The 23383-nt window shown below is 23.9% G+C and overlaps 1 protein-coding gene across 2 annotated transcripts; it reads left to right on the forward strand.

Annotated features, from left to right (window-relative positions):
* The first annotated feature begins 240 nt into the window (after positions 1 to 240).
* On the forward strand, positions 241 to 18971 carry LOC117173821 (probable phospholipid hydroperoxide glutathione peroxidase). 2 transcript variants are annotated; one of them, XM_033362467.1, is made up of 6 exons: positions 249 to 367; positions 6593 to 6694; positions 10518 to 10611; positions 10692 to 10801; positions 14341 to 14432; positions 18562 to 18971. In XM_033362467.1, exons 2-6 carry the CDS (start codon positions 6631 to 6633, stop codon positions 18769 to 18771), a joined length of 570 nt encoding a protein of 189 aa, XP_033218358.1. In that variant the 5' UTR covers positions 249 to 367; positions 6593 to 6630; the 3' UTR covers positions 18772 to 18971. The 2 variants fall into 2 exon arrangements, with proteins under 2 accessions (XP_033218365.1, XP_033218358.1); XM_033362474.1 differs by lacking the exon at positions 6593 to 6694 and having other exon boundaries at positions 241 to 367.
* The last annotated feature ends 4412 nt before the right edge of the window (positions 18972 to 23383 follow it).

Consider the following 23383-nt stretch of genomic DNA (forward strand, 5'->3'; position numbering starts at 1 on the left):
TTTTTATCAAGTAGTTTGTAGTTTATTAAAAAAAATATAGATCTCAACAACAAAACTTATAATAATTGCCATTTATTAAATGTATTTTGTGTTTGGTCTGATTCACCCTCATTGCAAGAAAAATATCTATTACTCATTGGTGAACTTTGTATATTATTATCGTCTCATGGTCATCCGTTTTATAATTGAGCAGCAAAATACCTGATGGACAGATAGAAAGCAATCTGTCATGCGCACTCCGCGTCAGTCAGCTGATTTCGGCGTGTGGGTGCATCAGTGAACCACGTCAGTGTGCGTAAAAGTTTGCTGGAGTGTGTATCGTCTGCTCCTGTTTGTTTTGTCCCGGTGGAAAATATCCAAAAATCAGGTAAGAATTTTCATTGAAAACCGTGCCAAAAGGATGCACTGACATTCTCAATAAATAATCTGAGTGTACTCATTCTATCAAGTGCTTTTTTGCCCTCTCGAATATCAAATATTTAGTATAAAAAACAAGTGCTTAGTCATAGTCATTCATTATAGGTGTCGGTCATTTAATTCGATTTTCCCTTAACCTTTTCTTTTGTTTTTATCAATTATTATTGTCCATTCAAAAAAAATTTTTTGAATTTATAGAATAAATTCGTGTTTTACAGAGTGCTTTTCTTTACTGATTATCATTTCTAGGTTATGTCCGACTTTACGAAACTTATTCAAAATTGTATAATTTTTATTTAAAATCCTTGCGTTTTAATATTTTTGATCATTTATAATCCTTGTATATAATTTTAGAATGGAAAAGATTAAATTTTGAATAATGTGTTAAAGAAATTTAAAATTATTTGGTTCTGATTAAAATAGTTTAAAATTCATTGTTTAATACGTCATTGTTTGCACACTTTTGAATTTTGTAAATTACAATTAACATACGAGGTAATTTAATCGTAAAAATTTCGTTCGAAAAGAAAAAATTTAAATTGTAAATTATTCTTTCGTAATAAAAGAACAAGTCTGCTCTTAACTTTCTAACGGGATGACTGAAAAATTCCGAAACGTGAAATTCCCGAATTGAAACGATTTAAATTCTTTAAATCATTTTTATTTATTAAAAATACCTCGCCGATTTTATTTGTCTGAATAATGTAATAAATTTTAAAATAAATAAATGATCAGTTTTCGACATTTTGATCACAAAATGTTCTTATCAGGATAGTCAATTATTCATAAAGCTTTATTTAAATCCAAATTTAATTTAAATAATTCACAAAAAAATATATTTTTAATGTCTGGAGTTGATGAAATTATTTTTTGAATTTAAAATAACTAAATTTAAAAGAAAAATATTTCAATAGCAGGAATATATATTTATGAATTGTTATTTTAAATTAAGACCATAATTTCACAAAATTTAAACATTTACAATATATTTTCATTATATTGTTTGATTATTTGGAATTTTATTATTCGGGAAATTTATAATTCCGGAATTTTCAGAAATGTTACTATTTAGGAATTTTATTATTCTTATATTTTATCATGGGAGAATTTTATTATTTGGGAAATTTATAATTTAGGAATTTTTTAATTCGGGATATTTTATAAAAGAAATTTACTATTCGAGATTTGTATTATTCAGATATTTTATTATGTGATAATATTATTATTCGGGGAATTTATAATACAGGCATTTTACTATTCGGTAATTTTATTATTCTGATATTTTATTGTTTGAGAATTTTATTATTCGGGCATTGTAAAATTTGGGATCTTTATTATTCGGGAAAGTTATAGCTGAGGAATTTTCCTATTTGTTCATTTTATTGTTCGCGAATTTTATTATCCTGCAATTTTTTAAATTCGGTAATTTTATTATTTGGGAATTTTATAATTTACGAATTTTACTCTATGCGAATTGTATTATGCGAGAATATTATCATTCGGGAAATTTATAATTCAAGTATTTTACTATTCGGGAGTTTTATAATTCTGGAATTTTATCGTTCGGATATTTTATTATGCGAGAATTGTATTATTCGGGCATATTCCAATTTTGTAATTTTATTATTTGGGAATTTTGTAATTCAGGAATTTTTTATACGGGTCTTTAATTATTAGGATATTTTATTATTTGAGAATTTTATTATTCGGGCATTGTAAAATTTGGGAACTTTATTATTCGGGAAATTTATAATTGAGGAATTTTACTATTCGAGAATTGTATTATCCTGCAATTTTCAAATTCAGTAATTATATTATTTGTGAATTTTATAATTTACGAATTTTAATATATGCGAGGGACTACTGAAAAATCCCGACAAATAAAATTCCCGTCACTGACTGTTAAATTTCCGAATTAGAAAATTCCCGAATAATAAAATTGCAGAAAAATAAAAATAACGAATTGAAAAATTCTCGAATATTAAAAATCGGGAATAATAAAATTGCCGAAAAATAAAAATACCCATTTGGAAAATTGCCGAATCATAAAATTGCCGAATTATAAAATTCCCGAAATTGAAAATTCCGGATTAATAAAATTCACGACAGTTTATAATAATACCAAATTGGAAAATTCCCGAATTATAAAATCTAAGAAATTAAACAATTACAATTTTTTATAAATATATTTTATTGATTACGTATACAATAATGAAAATTTCTTTCCAATTATTTTCAGTTTTTAAAATTTCGAAAATGGAATTTAAAAGAACAATAATTTTAAATAAAATATTTCTGGGTAACTCATTTTTTAATGTACACATAATTTGAAAAAAGTAAAAAACCGTTCGCAAAAATCTAATTTTAAATATATATATGTATGTATGTATGTATATAATTTTGTTTCAAAAACGTAATAAGGTATGATGAAAATAGAGTGATTTTTTGTTTCGATATTTTATAATTCGATAATTTTCTGACGGGTATTTTATTCTTCGAGATTTTTCGAATTCGGTAATATTATTAACTGCGAAGAATTTTATTTTTCGGGAATTTTCCAATTCGGTAATATTATAAACTGTCGGGAATTTTATTATTCGGGAATTTTCAGTTTCAGGTATTTTTTAATTCGGCTATTTTATTATTCGGGAATTTTCCATATCGGTATTTTTATTTGTTGTAAATTTTATTATTCGCGAATTTTAATATTCGGGAATTTTCCAATTCGGTATTTTCACTTTTCGGCAATTTTGTTGTTCGCGAATTTCATTATTCGGAAATTTTACAGTGTTGAGAATTTTATTTTTCGAGATTTTTCAGTCTCCTCATATGCGAATTGTATTATTCGGATATTTTATTGTGCGAGAATATTATCATTCTGGAAATTTATAATTCTGGCATTTTTCTATTCGGGAATCTTTCTATTCAGAAGTTTTATAATTCGGGAATATTCCAATTTTGTAATTTTATTCTTTGAAAATTGTATTAGTCGGATATTTTTTTTTGCGAGAATTTCATTATGTGGGACATTTATAATTCAGGAATTTTACTATTCGGGAATTTTATAATTCAAGAATTTTATTATTCTAGTGTTGTAAAATTAAGAAAGTTTATTATTCGGAAAATTTATATTCGAGGAATTTTACTATTCTGTAATTTCAGTATTCGAGAGTGTTATTATTCGAGAAATTTATTATCCTGAAATTTTCAAAATCGGCCATTTTATTATTTGTGAATTTTATAATTTATGAATTTTACTATATGCGAGTTGTGTTATTCGGATATTTTATTTTGCGAGAATATTATCATTCGGGAAATGTATATTTCAGGCATTTTACTATTCGGTAATATTATTATTTGAAAGTTTTATAATTCGGGGATTTTATTGTTCGGATATTTTATTATGCGAGTATTTTATTATTTGGGAATATTCCAATTTTGTAATTTTATTATTTGGGAATTTTGTAATTCGGCAAAAGATATTTTATATTATATACAATAAATATTAAGCGTTTTTTGTAGCATCAATTTAATACATCAAAATTTCGGAATATGTAATTTTATTTGAATTTAAGCCTGTGAAAATTTTTAAATATGTCTAACAGGAATCTGGAAGGTCTTAAGGAAAGTGCCTTATTTTTTTTTAAGATCTAAAAAAAAATAGGAGCTCTGAAGTATTTCAACAAATATTTAAAAGTTTTTAAATTGTTAATATATAATTTAAAATTTTTAAGTCAAATTTTTTTTAACAAAATGCAGATTTTTCAAGATTTGGAACAAAAAATTTCGAAGCTTTTTAAGAATTTCGTAAAGTTCCAAGAGAATGAAAACATTGTCGTAAGATTTCTGGGAAAATTTTGATTAATTTTAAAGGATATTTTTAGAAGTTTAAACAAATTTCAAATGATTAAAAATTTGAAAAGATTTTTCAAAACTTAAAACAAAATTTGGATTTTCGAAGATTTCGAAATCAAATTTTTAAGTTTTTTTTAGGGATTTTGAAAAGTTTTAATATAAGAAAATAAAAATTCTTCAGATTTCTGGGAAGATTGCAAGTTTTTCTTTATTTTAGAAAATTATTTTAGGAATAATTCCAGTCAGTTAAAAACATATTTAGAAATTTTAGAAGTTTTCAAGAGATTAAAAATATTTTTAAACTGAATGTTTTCAAAAAATTTACAAAATATTTTTCTATCTTTCCAAGCTTAAAAAATGCCTAAATATCTTTCAAGTTGACACACATTTTTCATAAATAAACAAGGAAAAAGAATATAAAACTTTTTGGTATTAAACTTTATTTTTCTCTTGAAAATATAATTTGCCCAAGATTTTTTTCTTTCTTGACTAAAAAATATTTTTTGTGGGAAATTCTTCTTTTTGATTAAAAATTTGTCGCCTTTGGTAGAAATGACCTCTTTTTCTATTAAAATTACTACTATTTTGGTTTAAAATTAAATTTCTTCATTCATGTAGTTTGTTAAAAAATTTCTGTTTGGGTGAATTTAACTATTTTCATTTTAAAATTAACATCATTTTTTAACTACTAGGTTAAAAGCTAAATAATTATTTTTAAATATGCACTTGTTTGGTTGAAGTTTTATAATATTTTAGAGAATAATGGTCCACTTTGTTTAAAAATGTAAATATTTTATTTAAAAAATGTTTCTTTGTCAGAAAATTAATCTTCGTTGAAAATTTATATTTCTAGTTAAATTCTACTATTTTCTTGAAATTTCGTTAAAAAATGAATTCAACTATTTTGTATTTAAAATCAAAATTTGTTCTGATTACAATATCAAATATTACATTTTATCAGAAGCTTTTTAATCATTTCCAAACGTCTCAAGGGAATAATTCTTTTCCTACGATTTGTGGAAAAACTTCAAATGATTTTTAAAACTTTTTAGATTTTAAAAGTTTTAGGAAAGCCTTGAACTATTTTAAAACATGTTTTGTAGTTTTATATGTTCTGAAAAAAATTCGAAAATAATTTATATCTTAAGGAGATTTCAAAAATTTTCACACAAAATTTAGATTCTTGTAGATTTTGAAAAAGGGTTTTTTTAAAAAGAATTTTGGAAGTTTTTAAAATAATAGTTTTATTTTTAAGTTTCATGGAAAAATTAAAGTACTTTTTTATTCTGAAAAATTAATTTTGAGAGAATGTTTAACAATATTTCTAAACATTTTCAAAGATTTCCAAAATTTTCCGAAAAAAATCTGGAAGATTTTAAGATAATTTTTGGTGTAATTCTAGTCAGTTTAAAAGATTTAACAAAATAAAATTTTGTGAAAAAAAAATAATTTTCTTCGTTTCTTCTTTATTGACTGGAAAATCTTTTTTGTTGAAAATTAGAATCTTTTAAAAATAAATCGTCTTTTTGGTTTAATAATTTATTTTTTCTAGTAGAAATTTCGTATGTTGCGGTTAAAAATGTAACTGTTTATTTCAAAATTAATATTTTTTGGTTGAATATTTGACAATTTTGTTGAAAATTCCTCTTCTTTTTTTTTATAAACTCACCTCATTTTCATTTAAAACAAAACTATTTTTTCGTTGACAATTTTTTTTGTAGTTGAAAATTTAATTATTTGTTAGAAAATATTTATTTGATTCAATAATAAACATGTTTGAGTTATGAAAATATTTAATTTTTAAAGTCCTACAATTAAAAATGCCTAATTACGGAAAATCTTTCATATCACTAACGAAATGTGATAAAAAGTGTGTTTTTTTTTAAATAAAAATTTGTTGAAGCCTTAAAATTTAAATTTCTCCATTATTAAACCTTTTTTTTGAAAATATAAAATTTTAAGCACCTCAATATTCGTGTGCTACTTTATCCACTTTTTTTAAATGTTCACTTGTTTGCTTATATTCAGTCTCTGTTTTTTCTACATTTTCATTATTTTAACAAATTTAAATGTTATTGTTAAATTTAGAATAAAATATTTTAAATAAAGTTTTCAAAAATTGAGGTTTTTATTTTCGAAACCGTAAAAATAATCAGTTTTTATATTACACTGTTATAAAGTTAATTATTTAAGATTCGAACAAGTGAAAAAAATATCAAATAAAATTGCATTCGACCAAATATTTTTTTTCTTTATTGGTCCTTGGTTATTTATTAATTATACATCAAGAAAAGTTGAGAATTGCGTTCAATCATTTCAGGAACACGATCCCTGCTCAAAATAAGCTTCAATACAAGAATGCGTATTTTAAGACCCCTTTCATATTCTATCGGCTTACCTACCTTCATCCGAAATTTTTCAGGCACGTACACTTCATCTGCTATAATCTTTAAGTAGAAAAATAACATTACTATAAAGAGTGCATGCTTTTCTACTCACTCATAAAAAATTAATTCAAAGTGAATTCAAATTTTCATAATTTTTAAGATTTTAAAAACTGTTTATTTAAAAAAAAAAATTAAACTGACATGCAAAAATATTTTCTAGACGATTCCCACCTTACCGACATTTTTGTTTTTAGAACAGTTTACGTCCATGTTTGTTTAGTGTCTTTTATTTCACCAGAATATTTTGCGCGCTACGCATCCACTTAATTACCCTTTCCTTTTAAGAAAAACTCGGCTTATTTTCGGAACAAACTTTTTATGAATTTTACAGAAAGTCCTATATAATTTGAGAACGTTATATATGATTTACAGAAATTTTTTTTATAGTGAGAAAGTTGGAAAAAGTTCAATGTGAATAACACCATTTTTTCACTTGCAATTCTTTGAAATTGGCAGATTTTATTTCATTGGCAAAATATAACTGTCCGTGAGTGTAATAATCTGAGACTGTAATTTTAACTTTTTTGTAACATTTAAAAATTACGAAAATTTTCAAGGTATTTCCTAAATTTGATTCGAATTTTCCATAAGTATGCATTTACCGCGTTTTCTTTATATATAACGCAACATAAATGTATTAATTTTTTTTTTATAATAAAACTTAATTTTGAAAGTTCAAGTTTAAGAAAAATATGATATTTATGTTCATTTAGTAATATATGTTACATAAAAAAGCTGGAAAAATGGAGAATTTACAGGATATTTAAATCAATTTTTGCTCGAATAATCCTGTAAATTTGACTTTTCAAACTATTAAGTTGAAAGTGGAACTAATTTGTTAAAAATTTATTTTGCTGATGATTCATCATTTTAGTTGAAAATCTTCTCTTTTTTTATTGCTCAAAATTCATCTATTTTGTTAACATTTTTAAAAATAATTTTTGAAACTGCTTAACTATTTCATGTTTGGTTGAGCATCCATCTTCTTCAGTTGAAAATTCAATTATTTGTTTGAAAATTGCTGTATTTTGTTAAATGTCTTTTGGGGTATAAAATTAATATTCTTGGTGACTGATTCACCTTTTTGGTTAAAAATTGATGTAATTTGTTAGAAATTAATTTTTTTTTATAAAAAATTGATGTTTTTGGTTCAAAATTGATTTCTTTGGCTTGAGAATTAGTTTTATAGCAGTTTAAAATTCAACTATTTTTTTTCAAAGTTTCTGTATTTAATGAAACCTTGTCTTTTGTGGTAGAATATTAATCTTTTTGGTGACTAATTCACCTATTTGTTGAAAATTCATTTATCAGGTTTGATGTTTGGTTTAAAATTCATATATTTCGTTAAAAATTAATCTTTGTTTGAAAAATCATTTTAGTGGTTGAAAATGACTTTTTTATTGAAAATTAATTATTTAGTAAAAATTAAACCAAATTTTTACTCGAAATTTTTTTTATATAGAAATTTAATCTTTTTAATAGACTCTTCATTTATTTGGTTGAAATTTTAATTATTTCATTCAAATTTTATTTTATTTGTTTAAAAGCTTATATTTCTAACGGAAAATTATGATATTTTATTTGATGTTGAAAACGGATGATTTTTAGTTAAAAAATGATCTATTTTGTTTTAAATTTGTCTTTTTTTTGTTGAAATTTCGTTTCATTGGTTGAAAAATTAACCAATTTTTATTGAAAATACTTTTTTATTCCTAAAAATTAATTTTTTCTTCTGAATAAATAGATAGTAAATTTTTGCTCTAATTGATTCTTTTCGAGTGAAAATTAATTAATTCTGTTAAAAATTTGTCTATCTTTGGTAAAAAATTAACATTTTTGGTTAAAGTGCTTTTGTTAAAAATTATTCCTTTTTGGTAGAAAATTTATCATCTTGATTGAAAAGTCATTTCTTTGGTTGAAAATGATCTTCATTTTGAAAATTACTTTTTTAAACTAAAAATGATCTATTTAATTTCTCGTCAAAATGATTTTTGATAGATATTTAATTTTTTTGGTAAAAATTTAATCTTTTGGGTTTAAAATTAATTTCTTTGGCTTGAAAATTTTTTTTTTTTTAAATATTTAAAATTAGTTTTTCATACTAAAAAGTGAACTATTTCATGTTTGGTTCCACATCAATCTTCTTCAGTTAAAAATGCAACTAGCAGGCTGAAAATTCTACTAAAAACTAAATTATTTGGTTGAAAATTCATTTTATTGGTTAAAAATGATTTTTCTAAATTTAAATTTAAAAAATTGTACCAAATTTTTTGTCGACATTTGTTCATAGTAATATAATCTTTTTAGTAAAAAATCCATTTGTTTGGTTGAAAATTTAAATATTCTGTTACAAATTTCTTATATTTGCTTCAAAACTTATTTTTCTAGCTAAAAATTACTATTTTTTAAATTCAAAATTTATTATTTTAACTAAAAATTATCTATCCCATTTTTATTCGATTTTTTTATAGATATTTAATCTTTTTGGCGGAAAATTTATTTGTTTGTTAAAAAATTTAACTATTTTCTTGAAAACTCATTTTATTTGTAAAAAAAACGTATTTCTCTAACTTGAAATAAAAATATTCTTTTTTGTTCTTAAAAATGTATCTGTTTTATTTGAAAATTGATCTATGTATTTGGTTAAAAATTAATCTGCTTTGTTATTATTTTTTTGTAGAAAATTAACCGTAATTTTTAATTGATTTTAATTAACTTAATTTCACTTAATTTCAATTAATTTATAATAATTTTTTACTAAATATTATTTATTCTGCATTTTTCCTTGAAATTTTTTTCGATGCATATAATTTCTTTTATTGAGAATAATTTTTTTTTAAATAAATTTTTTAAATAAATATTATTTATTCTGAATTTTCCGTCGAAATTTTGTTTGATAGATATTTAATCTCTTGGGTAGAAACTTTATATTTTGGGTTAAAAATTAAACTATTTGGCTAAAAAAATTTTTTTAATGAAGACACATAATTTTTGTTCAAATTTCATTTCTATGGTTAAAATTAAAAAAAAAAATTGTATTGAAAATTCGTTTTTTGTTGTTGAAAATTATTTCTTCTAAGAAAAAATGTAGCTATGTCATTAAGGCTATAATTGATCTTTTTAAGTTGAAAATTCACTTATTTTGTTAAAAAATGATCTTTTATAGATGAAAATTCAATTCTTTTTTTTTTATTCATTGACTCAAAATTAAATTAATTAACATTAAATTCTTTGTTATTCTTTTAAAAAGGATTTGTCAATTTGGTTGAAAATTTATTTTATTGAGAATCTCTTTCTTAGTTTAAAATGAATTATGTTAACTAGATCTGTGATAATACTAATAAAATGTCACATTAATAAATTTAAAGATTTTTTTCAGTTCTATTATGCAAAATAAATGTTCATTCTTTGACACTACCCTTCCAATGAAACTCAATTCTTAATTATGTGCCTGAATTTGGCAACGTTCCTTCCTTCCAGTTTTTCAAATTATCCAATCGGCATTGAGGAAAAAAGTCAACGATGCGTTCAAGATTTTCGCGATACACCAACTGTTTTAGAGAAAGGAAAATATTTCCTAAATTTTCATTTCATGTGGACGTAAATTGTTCAAAAAAATATGTCGGTATGGGTGTAACTGTGTATTTTTAACGTGCCCTTAACCCCCCTCCCCCTAAAAGATAAGATCGTAACTTTTCTTTAAACGAAAAGCATAGCTGATATTATTAAACAAAGCGGAAAGATTAAATATTTATAAATAAACGAGCGGGTTGAGTCATATATTTGATATACTTGCAGCAACAATGAGTGGAAATGAGGACTTCAAGTCTGCTAATTCAATTTACGACTTCACAGCTAAATCCATTAAAGGAGAAGATGTTCCACTGTCAAAGTAATTAGTTTACTTTTATATTTATTTTAAATTCTACTTTTAATGAATATTGAGCTCAAATAAATAAATTACTTCTATAGATACAAAGGACACGTCTGCTTAATTGTTAACGTGGCTTCAAAATGTGGACTTACAGCAACTAATTATAAAGAGTTGAACGAACTTCATGATAAATATGCAGAATCCAAAGGTAAATTAAGAGGTTCTTTAATCTTAAATATCTCTGCTTGAATTTAAAATTAGATCCAATTTGTTTTCAATTATTTATTTTTATATTTAAATGTAGCTAATATGATTTATTACTCTTTCTTTATTCATAATGTGTCCTCCGTTTCTTACAATATATTATATAATAATATATATTATATCCTTCTTAGTGATGGTAAGGAATTTATCTTTTTCGCAACTTACCATCAAAATTGAGTGCAATATAAAAAATAATAAATAAATAATAATTTGTAAAAGTAGACGTTTATAAAATCTTTCTGAAGACTTCGGGTACTTTTATTTTGTTTAAAGTTCTTTGATAAGGCTGTTCGGCAGAAACTCTTACCTCGCAATTAAATTGCTTCATTTTCACTTTAAAAAAATCAATTAAATTGAATTTTAAAAGTAGCTAATTTCTTAAAATAATATGTTATTACTATAATATTACAAGTGTGTACTTTGCAATTTTAAGTAACCCGCGCTTTTCGGTACATGCGCAGTTGAAATAGTGGCGGTCCATTAGCATCACTGGGGAATCCAAAGTCTTTCTTTTTTGAGAACTACATAACCTATAAATCTACATATAATCCAGTGGGGTGCTTCCACTGTACTTCCCAATTTGAAAAATATGTCATGAGATTTGAAAACGGCTGCGCAGCGGCGCTGGTAGCTACTTTGTTATACAAAACCACGCAGTACCAAAGAAATTATAAATTTGGGCATTATTTCTTTGGTAGTAACAAAGGAAAAATGCATTAAAAAGGACAAAGAAATATCGAAAACCCTTAAAAATAATTTTTTCTTCACAGTGTAGAGTTCGGTAGCAAATGAAACTTATCTGCTTACTTATAATTTTGTTTATAATAGGAAAAGGTGGCATGATTGACATAATTTAAACAAAAACAAACATTGCGTGGATATTCAGAACTTATAAAAAGTAATACAAAAATAAACAAAGAATACACAAATAAATGAAAAAAATTGCTGAAAATCTATATTATTATCGAATTATGAAATTTACCAAATTTCAAATGATGAGAATATTTTCAGTTGTAAAAAAATATAATCCCGACATTAATTAATAATATATTAATTATTTTCGTTAATTTTAAGTTTCAGTAATATCAATATTCATGGAAATTTAACAATAAATTTATTTTATAATTCGGTCAATTTATAATTATTTCATTTATATTTTTAGCAATTTTTTCTGCTAGTTTTTGGATTTGTTATTAATTTTTTGTTATTTTGTATTAGTTTCGGATTTTCAAACACTTTTAAAAATAGTAATGAAGAACTAATTTTTTTTATATTGCCTTTTTGCCATACAATGCTACTATATCATAAATATAATTGTTTTATCTACAACAATGACGATTTACGAATATTTTTTATCTTTGGGAACATTAAAATCAATCCAAAATTATTTTTGAAGTGTTATAATAAGCCCATGTTGAAATTATATTCTGAGAATTAAAGAGAGCAAGTAAATGATTATTAGCAGTTTGTTTTTAAACTTATATAAATATAACTTTTATAAGGTCCTTGAGAAAATGAAAAAGAACAAATTTTAAATATTTCAGACGTGTAAGAAAAAAATCTAGAAGTTGTTTTTTTATTTTATTTTATGGTATTTTACAAAATATAATGAAAAATTGGAGTCTTTTTAAAAGATGTTTAGGACTTTTAAAAGTTGGGAAGGAATCAAGACATATTTGATAAATTATCGAAATTGTTTCTCAGTTTTCGAATATTTTGACTTCAAAATTAAAAATGGCGGTTTTTGTATACAAAAATAGTGAAAAATGTTTGTTTTTTTATTTTTGTAATTTTTTTATTCAGGCATAAAACGCTTTAAGATCGTAAAATTTATTCAACTGTTGGTGCACAAAATTCTTAAACTTCAACAAAAAAATTATATATATATCTGTGTGTGTGTGTGTGTGTTTTCTTCCAAAATGGCATAAAAATGCAAAAATGTTCCAAAAAACTGGTTTTTTTCCATCATTTTTGTTTTTCTCGAAAACTTGAAAGTTAAAAAAAAAGTTCCATAGAATAAAAATGTCTTGAAATTAAACATGGAACACTATGAAATTTTTTTAGATTTTTTAGAAAAAATTTTCGATTTTTCAAAAAATCAAAAGTTTGAAATTTGCAAAAAAAAATTCCAAGAAGTCTGAAAAAATTTCGTAGTGTTCTATGGTTAATTTCAAGGCATTTTTAATCTATGGAACTTATTTTAAACTTTGAAGTTTTCGAGAAAAACAACGTTGATGGAAAAAAAAACAGTTTTTGGAAATTTTTGCATTTTTTCCGCCATTTTGGAAGAAAAAACATACATATATATTTTATGTTAAAGTGTAAGAATTTTTTGCACCGATCGAAGAAATTCTAAGCTTGAAAAAAAATTATAAAAAATTAAAAAATCAAATATTTTGCACTATTTTTGTGTACAAAAACCACCATATTTAATTTTGAAGTCAAAATATTCAAATTTTTACTACGGATTCGAATTTAGCTCACCTAAAAACATAAGGAACAGTACTTTTGCTCTATTTATTGTTTTGTTATACCCATAAATTTTGCGGTCAAACTCATGTTATAAAATTGATTCAATTCTACTTAATATATATTGAATTTACTCGATTTTTTATTTCTTTTTATTTTGTAATCTTATGGAATTGTAAAATTTTGGTTTAAAATCTTGTAAACCCTTTTCCGAAATCTTAGGAAATATAAGAAATAAATAATTCTTTGAAAATCTTCACTGGTTTTAATTATTTTTTAATAATTTCAAAACTTTTAAATATCTCTTAAACTTAGTTAAACTTTTGTTCTAAAATTTTGTTATATGGCAAAATTGCAAAAGTTTGCTTTAAAATCTTTGACACCATTTTTAAAAATGTTAGGAAGTAATTCAAAATGACATATGCTCTTTCTTCAATTTTCTATTGAAATTCTTTACAAAATAATCATTTAAAAATTTGACATGAGTCGTAAGAACTTTTTTTTATTCTTTTGAGACCCCGAGAAAATTCAGTTTACCTAAGAAATTTGTAAATCTTGAAAAATTAAAAATCTAGTCTCAAACGGTCTTTCATATTCTTTTACCCCACATTTTGAAATTACCAAAATTTAAAGTTATTATTTTTAAAATAAAATCTCAACCATTTCTGCTCAAAATTAGAAAAATCCACCATGTAATTTTTTCAGTAATTAAATGAACCGTTTTCTTGCTGCATTTTAAAGAGTTTGTAACGGCTCTGCATGACAAAAGTCATATAACTGACAAAAATTAGAACAAAGTTACTACTAGCGCCGCTGCATGGCCGTTTTTAACACTTGGGCCATTTTCAACTCTCGCATAATCTATGCATTCTTCATTTACTACTCTAATTTTTAGATTTTTTACCGATTTTTTAATGATAAATATATGATTAATAAAATAGTTTCGTTTGTAGAAAATAACGAAAATCTACAATTCTCTTGATTTTTAAATAAGAGTTTTATGTTTGTTTTTAGGATTGCGTATTTTAGCTTTTCCGTGTAATCAATTCAATGGACAAGAACCAGGAGGTTCAGATGATATCTGCAGTTTTGCTGATCGACAGAAGGTAATTATTCTAGATCAATTAATTTTATTAATTTGAGGGTCTTTTTAAGTGCTTGAAATATTTGAGGATAAAGAATTTTCCACAATTTTGGAAGACATGAACGATTTTACATAACCCTAAAAAGTTTCAAGAGATTTTTAAAGATTTCACGAGATTTTATAAGGTTTTCGAGGATTTCAATAATTTCAAGTTTTTTTTAAAGCTTCCAAGGTACATTAATAATTTTTAATATTAAATAAAATTAATAATTCCAAGGTACTTTAATAATTTTTTCAGTATTTCTAGAAATATCAGATTTTATAGAATGTTACATGATTTTATAATATGTCAGTGGATTTTAAAGATTTTACTCGCGAGAGGTGAGTTATTTTGTATGATTTCCAAAATTTGAAGAGATATAAAATTATTTTTTTTAATGCACCCTGAATTTCTTTAATTTTCTCTAAATTTTTAATTATTTGGAATTCTTTGGAATTTGGTTAGGGTACTTGAATTATTTTAATTCTTTGTTTTATTAAAAGTGTGTTTATTTTACTTCGATTCTTCCAAATGTACTTAATTTTACTTAACTTAGGAAAAGTTAAAAAAAAAAATTTTAAGCTTTTATTTAATTGATCCTGATAATCAATTTAGAAAATTAGACAAGAATTTGAAATATTTTAGGTTCTTTAAAAATAATATAAGCAGTTTTTAATTAATTTCAGTAATTTAATGAGATTTTCAAGGATTTGAAATATTCCAGGATATTTTAAAAGATACCAAGACGTTTTCAAGAGATTTAAACAATTTCAAGGGATTTCCAATGGTTTTAATAATTTTGATGGATTTTAATATTTGTATGGACTTCAAAGAATTTATTCAAAAAAAGTGAGGAATTTTGTAGGGTTTCAACGATTTCAAATTAATTTAAAAATATTTTTTACAACTCATTTGGAATTCAACCTGAATTGTTATTCATTTATTCTGAATTCTTTTAAATTCTTTTTAATTCGCTCAATATAATTCCATTCATTGGATTTTAAAAAACTTTTTTTAATATTGTTTTTTCAATTAAAATTTTTCGAAAATATTTTAAATTCTTTTCAGATCACTTGAGTTTATCTCAAATTTAATTTGATTTTTGTAAACATTTCTTCGAATTCTTCTTTCCCTTCATTTCGTCTGAGTTCACTCAAATTTTACTGAGTTAGATGGATTTTTCCGATTTTTGAAACGTTTCTCGTAAATTTTTTTAATTTACTCAATTCTACTTAATTCAATTGATTTTTAAAAAATATCTTCAAGTTTTTATTTCATTGATCTTGAAGTCTTTTAACCTCACCATTGCAATTCTATGAAAATCAATGGAATTTTCTTGATTAAAAATTTATTTACAATTAATTTGAATTCTTCGGAATTTCAGTTTAATTGTTTTAAATTCTTATGAATCTGTCCTGAATTTATTACCCTTTGAGTGCGAAAAATTACCTTATGATATATATTTTAAGCTTCAGTTTGTTAGAATTCGAAGAATTGTTTAATTATGAATGATTTAAATATAAAATTTCTAAATTTAAAAAATATGCTGAATTTTTAATATATTTTTTCCACATTTTTCTTCTTTTCTCAAATTTTATTGTTTGAAATCATTTCAATTTAAAGTAGTCCAAAATGTCGAGATTTTAATTTCAGAATAATTAGATTTTTATCGCTAAAATTTTTACTTTGTTCATTTTTAACCTTGAAATTTCACAACTTTGAAACTTAGATCAAGTTAAATTTTTTTTCATAATTCGGATAGCTTGCAATATAAATTTTGAAAAAATAAATTAAAAAATTGGTAAGATTGTTTTATTTTATTTTTTTTTTTGAAATTTTAATTCAAGACTTACATTTAAATTTGTTCAATTACATTCAATTTTAGCGTCAAAATTATTCATTTTAATAATTGAATTTCGAAACTCTTTAATTTTTAAAACTGCTTTTTAAAATTGTTCAATAATTTGGATCTCTCAAAATTTGATATTAGTACATTTCGACTGGATTTGATTTATATTTGTGGATTTTTTAAACATTATTTGTAAAATATAAATTTATCTTGTTAGTCACGTTACCTGCTTAAAAATTATTTTAAAAAGAATTAAAATTCCTCCATTGCCAAAGTTTGAATTTGAACATTTTTAAAGTATCACCAGCTTAAGGAGATTCAGGTTATGTATATTGTTTTAATTCTAAATTAAGTATTTGAAATTTGAAAACTAAAAAATTAGTTTCATTTTTATTTGTATGACTGCCGATACTATATATTTTTATCTGTAGTAATTTAAAGTCTTTAAATTCGTAATTGTTTAACGCTGAACGTTTTATAAGTAAAATGTCTCAATTTTATAATATTCAGTTTTTTTCTTCTGTTTTACAATTTATAATTTAAAAACATTTCGATGTTTAAAATAAGAGCAGTGAGTCATATAAAAAAATAATTAAAGTCAGCGTAATAGGAATTTGTAAAAGCAATCTTTTCTTTTGCAATTTTTTTTTATATTTCACGTTCGGCTAAAAATTTCTATTTTCAATTTTTCAATAGCAGTTTCAATGTTTAAAAGAAACATCAGGAATTTTTTTAATTACTTTTTTCGAATGTCGTATATTTTTTCCGCAGAACGGAATATTTAATTTTTTAAGTATTACAATGATTTACTTCTCTGGCATATTTTTTTTTTTTTTTGAAACATGGAAGTTTTTATTTTTAATAATATTTATCACGATTAAAACTGGGAATCTAAATATATAAAAATTTAATTTCGAAATTCTTCAGTTTTTTAAAGCTTTGATTTAAAATTGATTAATCAGCGGTTCAATTTTTACTTCGGCAACATTCTATTTATATTTTAGTTTTCAGCAGTTTTTAAAATCATTAAAATCTGAACTATTTAACGACTTTAACAGTAATTTAAAAGGGCGCCAAGCGACCTTGAAAACTTTGAATTCTCCTTGAATTTCTTTTGTTTCGAAAACAATTTTCGACGGGTTAACCAATCAGTTTTTGAGTAAACACCAAATTTCAAAATATTGCAAAATAATTCTAAAGATTTTAAAGTGTATTAAAATATTTAAAAGCTTTTATAAATATTTAAAAGCATTTTTGAAGATTTTAAAAATATTTTGCGGATTTCAAGGACGTAAAAAGGATTCAAGGATTGGAGAATTGCGTGTAGCCAATATTTCAAAGATTTCGAATATTTCAAAAAGATTTTCTAAAGACTTTAAGGATTTTAAATATTTTAAAAAGGGGACATTGCACTATATGGCAAAGATTAAAAAATTTTAAACCATTTCAAAAAGGCTTAGAAGATTTAAAATATTTTATTGATTTTAAATAAATATCAGAAGATTTTAAAATTTTCAAAAGGTTTCAACTGATTTGAGATTTAAAAAGAAATTTAAATTATTTCGAACAAACCCAAAAGATTTCACAAATATTTTAAAAATTTTATAAATATTTCAAATTCAAAGATTTAAAAAAGGGTACAGTACATCACATTTTAAATATTTAGAAACATTGTTAAGATATTAAAAGATTTCACATTTTTTTAGAAGATTTCAAAAGATTTCTCAAAGATTTTAAAGATTTTACAAAGAATTCGAGCTTCTTAAAAATAGTTTAAAACATTTGACAAAAATTTCAAAATATTCCAAATATTTTAATGATTTCCAATTTGTTTAGAAGATTTCAAAAGATTTCACAAATATTTTTTATATTTTTCAAAAAATTCGAGCTTCTTCCAAATATTTCAAAACATTTTACAAAGAATTCAAGGATGTCAAAGAATTTACAAACATTTAAAAAGATTTTAGAAATATTTAAAAATATTTCCAAAGATTTCACAAAGACGACTTATGTTTGCAAAAAATTAAGAATTTGTTTATTTATGATTCGGCTATCTTTAGAAATTTTTGGTCAATATAAAAATTAAATGTTTGATCTTTCACATGTATAAAAAACGGTTATTTTCTTAATTGATGTAAAAAAAAATATACTTGGAAAGAGTTGATTTCTTGCCCGGAAAAACCGGAAAAAGACATTGAATTTTGTTCCGAGGAATCGCTGGACATCCTGTCTAAAAAGAATGTTATTTTATATAATTTTCAGGTGAAATTCGATTTATTTGAGAAGATTGACGTGAATGGAGATAATGCACATCCATTGTGGAAATATTTGAAAAAGGAGAAGGGTGGTACTCTTGGCAGCTTTATCAAATGGAATTTCACAAAATTCATTGTTGATAAAGAGGGCAAGGTTGTGGAAAGGCACGGGCCAAATACGGATCCGAGCAAGATAAACCTCGAAAAATACTTCTAAGCGCTCAAATAAAGGCACAAACATATCCTATACATTTTTTACAATTGTTTATTTATAAAATATTTAGGTACAAAAGACTTATGCACACAATGTTTACAGCTTCACGTAGTGTACAAATATTTATCGAGATGACAATGATTGCACGCTTATCACTTTTATTCTTTATTGTATTCTAAATACATGTTTTTTCCGAAGTCTTATTTTTTTTGTATGTTTTTATTTGTATAGTCTTTCATTTATATTTGATGATTTTTTTATTTTGGAAATGCTGATACTAACTTTAACAATGGTATTTATAATGAGGGTGGCTATTTGATTTGGAAACCTGGAATTTTATTGACCAAAAATATGACCGGGAATTTATTGACCTGGAAAAAACCGGGATCTATTTGATCTACTACGCAGGGCATATGAGTTGAAATATTTTTTCGTTTTTATTTTAGGACATGGAGATTCGGTAAAGAAATATAATTTCACATGGAACAGGGTATTTTTGAAACGGATTGGAAATTTTTAAAAATAATTAAAACTGGGATTTAGAAGAAAGCAGTTTCGTTGAAAATTAACGTATTTTAAGTTTAAAAAACTACTTTTTTGGTAGATTATTATTTATTCTTTGAAAGTTAATCTCATTGTTTAAAAATTCTTCTATTTGGTTTAAAATTCAAGGATTCCAGTTGAACACACATCATTTTAGATGATAATTTATACTTTAGGTCAGAAATAAATTTACCTAGCTGAAAAATCTTTTGTTGAAAATTAATTTCTGGTTGAAGATTCATAATTTTAATTAAAATTTATTTTATTTTTTTATTCTTTTGTTATTCTTTTGTTATTGCGTGGAAATTAATTGTGCAATATTCCTGAAGGGATAACAATATTGTAATTATTTAAGCAATTACGAAATTTATTTTTCTGGAAAAGGACCAAATTGGGGGTTTGAATAACACTTCGCATTTCTTAAATTTCATATTTACTACACGTGTTTTAGAAATAGCTTTGAATTTTTTTTTTCTTTACAAAACTGTTTGAAAACAATTTTTTTATTTCAAGCTGACAAGTTTTTTTTATTACATCTCGCCTTTCCCATATATTTTTTCCACAATACTAGAACCCAAGGGGGATACTTAACTGTCGTTTATTCGGTCGGCTGAACGGCGACCTTTTCCATTCTTAGAGAATTAGAGCCGGTTGAGAAAACTTAAAATATGGTACAATATTATTAAATTAAATTTAAATTAGCTGAAACGATTTACTGATATAATTTTAAGAAAATGAAACAAAAGTTGATTCTACTAGCGATCCCAGGCCAGTAGGTCAGACCCAGTGTGCACAAAATTTGGCGACGTCTTTACGACATTTCTACGACATCTTTACGACATCCTATGTCGTTTCGGTGTCTTTGCGATGTCGTAAAGACATCGTCAGATTATATGACTTATTTACGATATCGTAAAGACACCTTAACGACATGGACATAGGATGTCGTAAAGTTGTCGTCAAGATGTCGTAATGATGTCGTAAAGACGTCGCAAAATGTTGTGCCCACTGGGGAGCTACTCGGCTCTGACCCAGAACTGTCAAAATCCTTGACCTGATTTGAGCCCTTAGAATCCTTAAACTTGAGACCCTCCATTAAATTGGAAACTTCACGCTAAAATTGGAATCTTCACGGTAAAATCGAGAATTACGAAAAAAAAATCAATGTTTAGTTTTTGTTACTATAATAATATTAAATGAAATAATTAATGCAATTTTAATGTTTTATACTCACAATTCAAATTAACTGAAAATCAATTTGTTTATGAATAATTAAACATTTTATTTTTAAATTAAGATTTAAGTTTATCAAAAATATGTCTTAATTTTATAATGATTATAATTACATAAAAAATTATATCCCAATAAAATTAAGTAATTTAAAATAATAGTCCTGATATTAATAGCAATCCATTCTTAAATCTATAATAACCAATTTTTGAATATTAAGATTTCATAAAAATTGTTAAATGGACCTAGATAATTTATAACATTATGAAATCTAGCAGATAAACAAAAAATCAATAAATTACAATTAAAAGTCCTCGGAAAATATACTTGACAGAGATTATGTATAACTTAAAGTCCTTGAAACTAAGAAATTTGAAATACTATTAATTTGAATGATTAAAAATGACTATTTTCAACTTTTTTGAAAAAATGACACTATTTTTCTAATATTTCGAAAAAAATACACCAAACACACTATTTTCGAATAAAAAAGTCCAATTTTCAACTAAACAAATTAATTTTTAACAAAATGCATAAACTTTTATCCAAATAGTTTAATTTTCAACTAAGATAAATTTCTATCAAAAAGGGCGAATTTTTAACAAATTACATATATTTTCTACTAAATAATTTGAACAATTTATGTGAATTTATTACAAATTTTACTTGATTATTTTTTCTTTCTGTTTTTTCATTAAAGTTTTTTTAAATAAATAGTTTCATTTTGAAATAAAAAAAATATTAATTTTCACCACAAAATAAAGGAGTTAAATTTGCATTGGGGACAATTAAATATTAATAAAAAAGAAAACAAATTTGTGCAAATCATTTTAATTTCGTATGAAATATGTAGTCCATTTTTTTATCCAATTGTTGATGTTTTAAGCCAAAAGGACGAATTTTCTATATAACAGTTGAATTTTCGATAAAATAGAGAAATTTAGTTAAGTATCTTAGTTCCCCGTTGAATTTTCAACTCAGAAAGATGAATATTCGACGTAAAGTGTGATATTTGATATTTCAACAATAAAATACCGTAATTGAAAATAAAAAAACAGTTGAATTTGACCAACAAAGATGAAGTTTCGGGAAAATACTTTATCTTTAATTAAAAAATTGATTTTCTAACAAACAAGTTAACCGGAATGATAAGTTTTCAACCAAATAGGTACATTTTCTACTCAATTTTTGATTTTTTTAGTCAAAAGTACGAATCTTCTACAAAACTATTGAACAAAGCAGTATTAATCAACATTATCATTGTATTTTTATGCACATTTAATACCTCAGAAAATGAATATTTTCTTTAATTTTGAATAGTTATAATTTTAAAGTTCTGAATTTTCATGTTCTACGTTACATTTTTAATTTTTTCTTCAAAATTAGATACTATGTAATTACCATTTTAAAGGGGTTAAGTGTAAAAACAGTTTTAATCAAATTGTTAACGACTCAATATTTTTAAATTTTTAAATAAAGTTTGCACTCGTTTGGGTTTTAACGATCTGGAGTACCCATTTTTGAAACTTCAATACTTCGCATTTAAAATTATTTCGTATTAACAGTTTTTGTAAACACATAAATTTTAAGTTTTTATTTATAATAAATTTTTTTGAAATTTTGAACGGTAAAAATGAAGAAAAATTACTTTTTTATTTAATTCAGACAAAATTATCACATCAATTAAAAGTTTTGTGATCGTAATAACAATTTAAAATTCTATAATTTCAGCAGTTTTGACATTAAAACGTTCAATATAGTTTACAGTTAACAATTTTAAAACTTGAATCACTTTGAACTGAAAATTATTTTTATTTAAAAGTAAAAATTTTCAAATAATTTAATTTTGGATGCAATAATATTAGTTTTGAATTTTTAATGATACAATTTTCATAATTCTAATTTACAAGTATTTCCTTTTTCAAAGTTTTGAATTTTTTTATTTTTGACATTTTAATCTGAAATAATTATATTTAGAGATTTTTCAATTAAAAAACAAAAATTTTAATTTTGAATTCTTTCAATTTATTTGGAATTATTTATTTTTTTATAAAGAAATTGATAAGTTTACAGTTGGAATTTTTAAAACTTGAATCGCCTCTAATTTGAAATTAGTTTTATTTAAAAGTTAAATATTTTAAATAATTCCACTTTGAACGGTTTAATTAGCTTTGAACTTTTAATAATAAAATTTAATACAAGATTTGCATTATTAATGTTGCAAAAATTTATTTGTAAACAACTATCCGCAATTAGTTAGTTTACAATTTTAAATACTTTAAACCAAATCCCTTTTGTTACAAGTTCCGTTAAGTTATACCAGAAAAAAGGTCCTCCAGGTTCAACTTTCAGAACCGAGCCCTTCTAACTGAGATTTTTTTGTGTGGGGTCATACATTTTATCTCAGTTTACCGTTGAAAAAAAATTGTTAGGTCTTCAAAAAGGTCGAGCGATCCTGGGTCACGCGGCACTGTGGATTGCGGAGACCCCTGACTTAAGGATTTACTTTATTACTAGAAATATTAACCGATTTTCATCAACTTTTTTTTAATTTTCTTAAAATTATATCATGAAAATGATTCAGCTAATTCGATTTTAATTCGGTCATTTCTTCAGGATTTTAGTTATAGAACAGCTATAAACTATAAACGATACTTTTAGCAGTAAAGTTGCCGGATACTTTGAGAAGAGGCCTACTATCGGCGAGAAAACTATAGGCATCTGCTTTTGAAGCTTAACAACTCAATAAAAAAAATACTAGCGCAACAGAAAAACATTCATTTAAAAGCTAAAAGTGTTCTACGTTAATGAGCTTGAAGACGTGTATGTAAAAAAATTTGTG

Source organism: Belonocnema kinseyi, chromosome 1 (assembly GCF_010883055.1).
Source record: "Belonocnema kinseyi isolate 2016_QV_RU_SX_M_011 chromosome 1, B_treatae_v1, whole genome shotgun sequence".
In the NCBI taxonomy this organism is placed as follows: domain Eukaryota; kingdom Metazoa; phylum Arthropoda; class Insecta; order Hymenoptera; family Cynipidae; genus Belonocnema; species Belonocnema kinseyi.

Bases quoted from the DNA above. Each gene is read 5' to 3' on its own strand.
- LOC117173821 (XM_033362467.1), top strand. From the start codon at position 6,631: ATGCGTATTTTAAGACCCCTTTCATATTCTATCGGCTTACCTACCTTC. The intron at 10,612-10,691 runs GTAATTAGTTTA...TTACTTCTATAG, and splicing joins GAAGATGTTCCACTGTCAAA to ATACAAAGGACACGTCTGCT. The intron at 14,433-18,561 runs GTAATTATTCTA...TATAATTTTCAG, and splicing joins GTTTTGCTGATCGACAGAAG to GTGAAATTCGATTTATTTGA.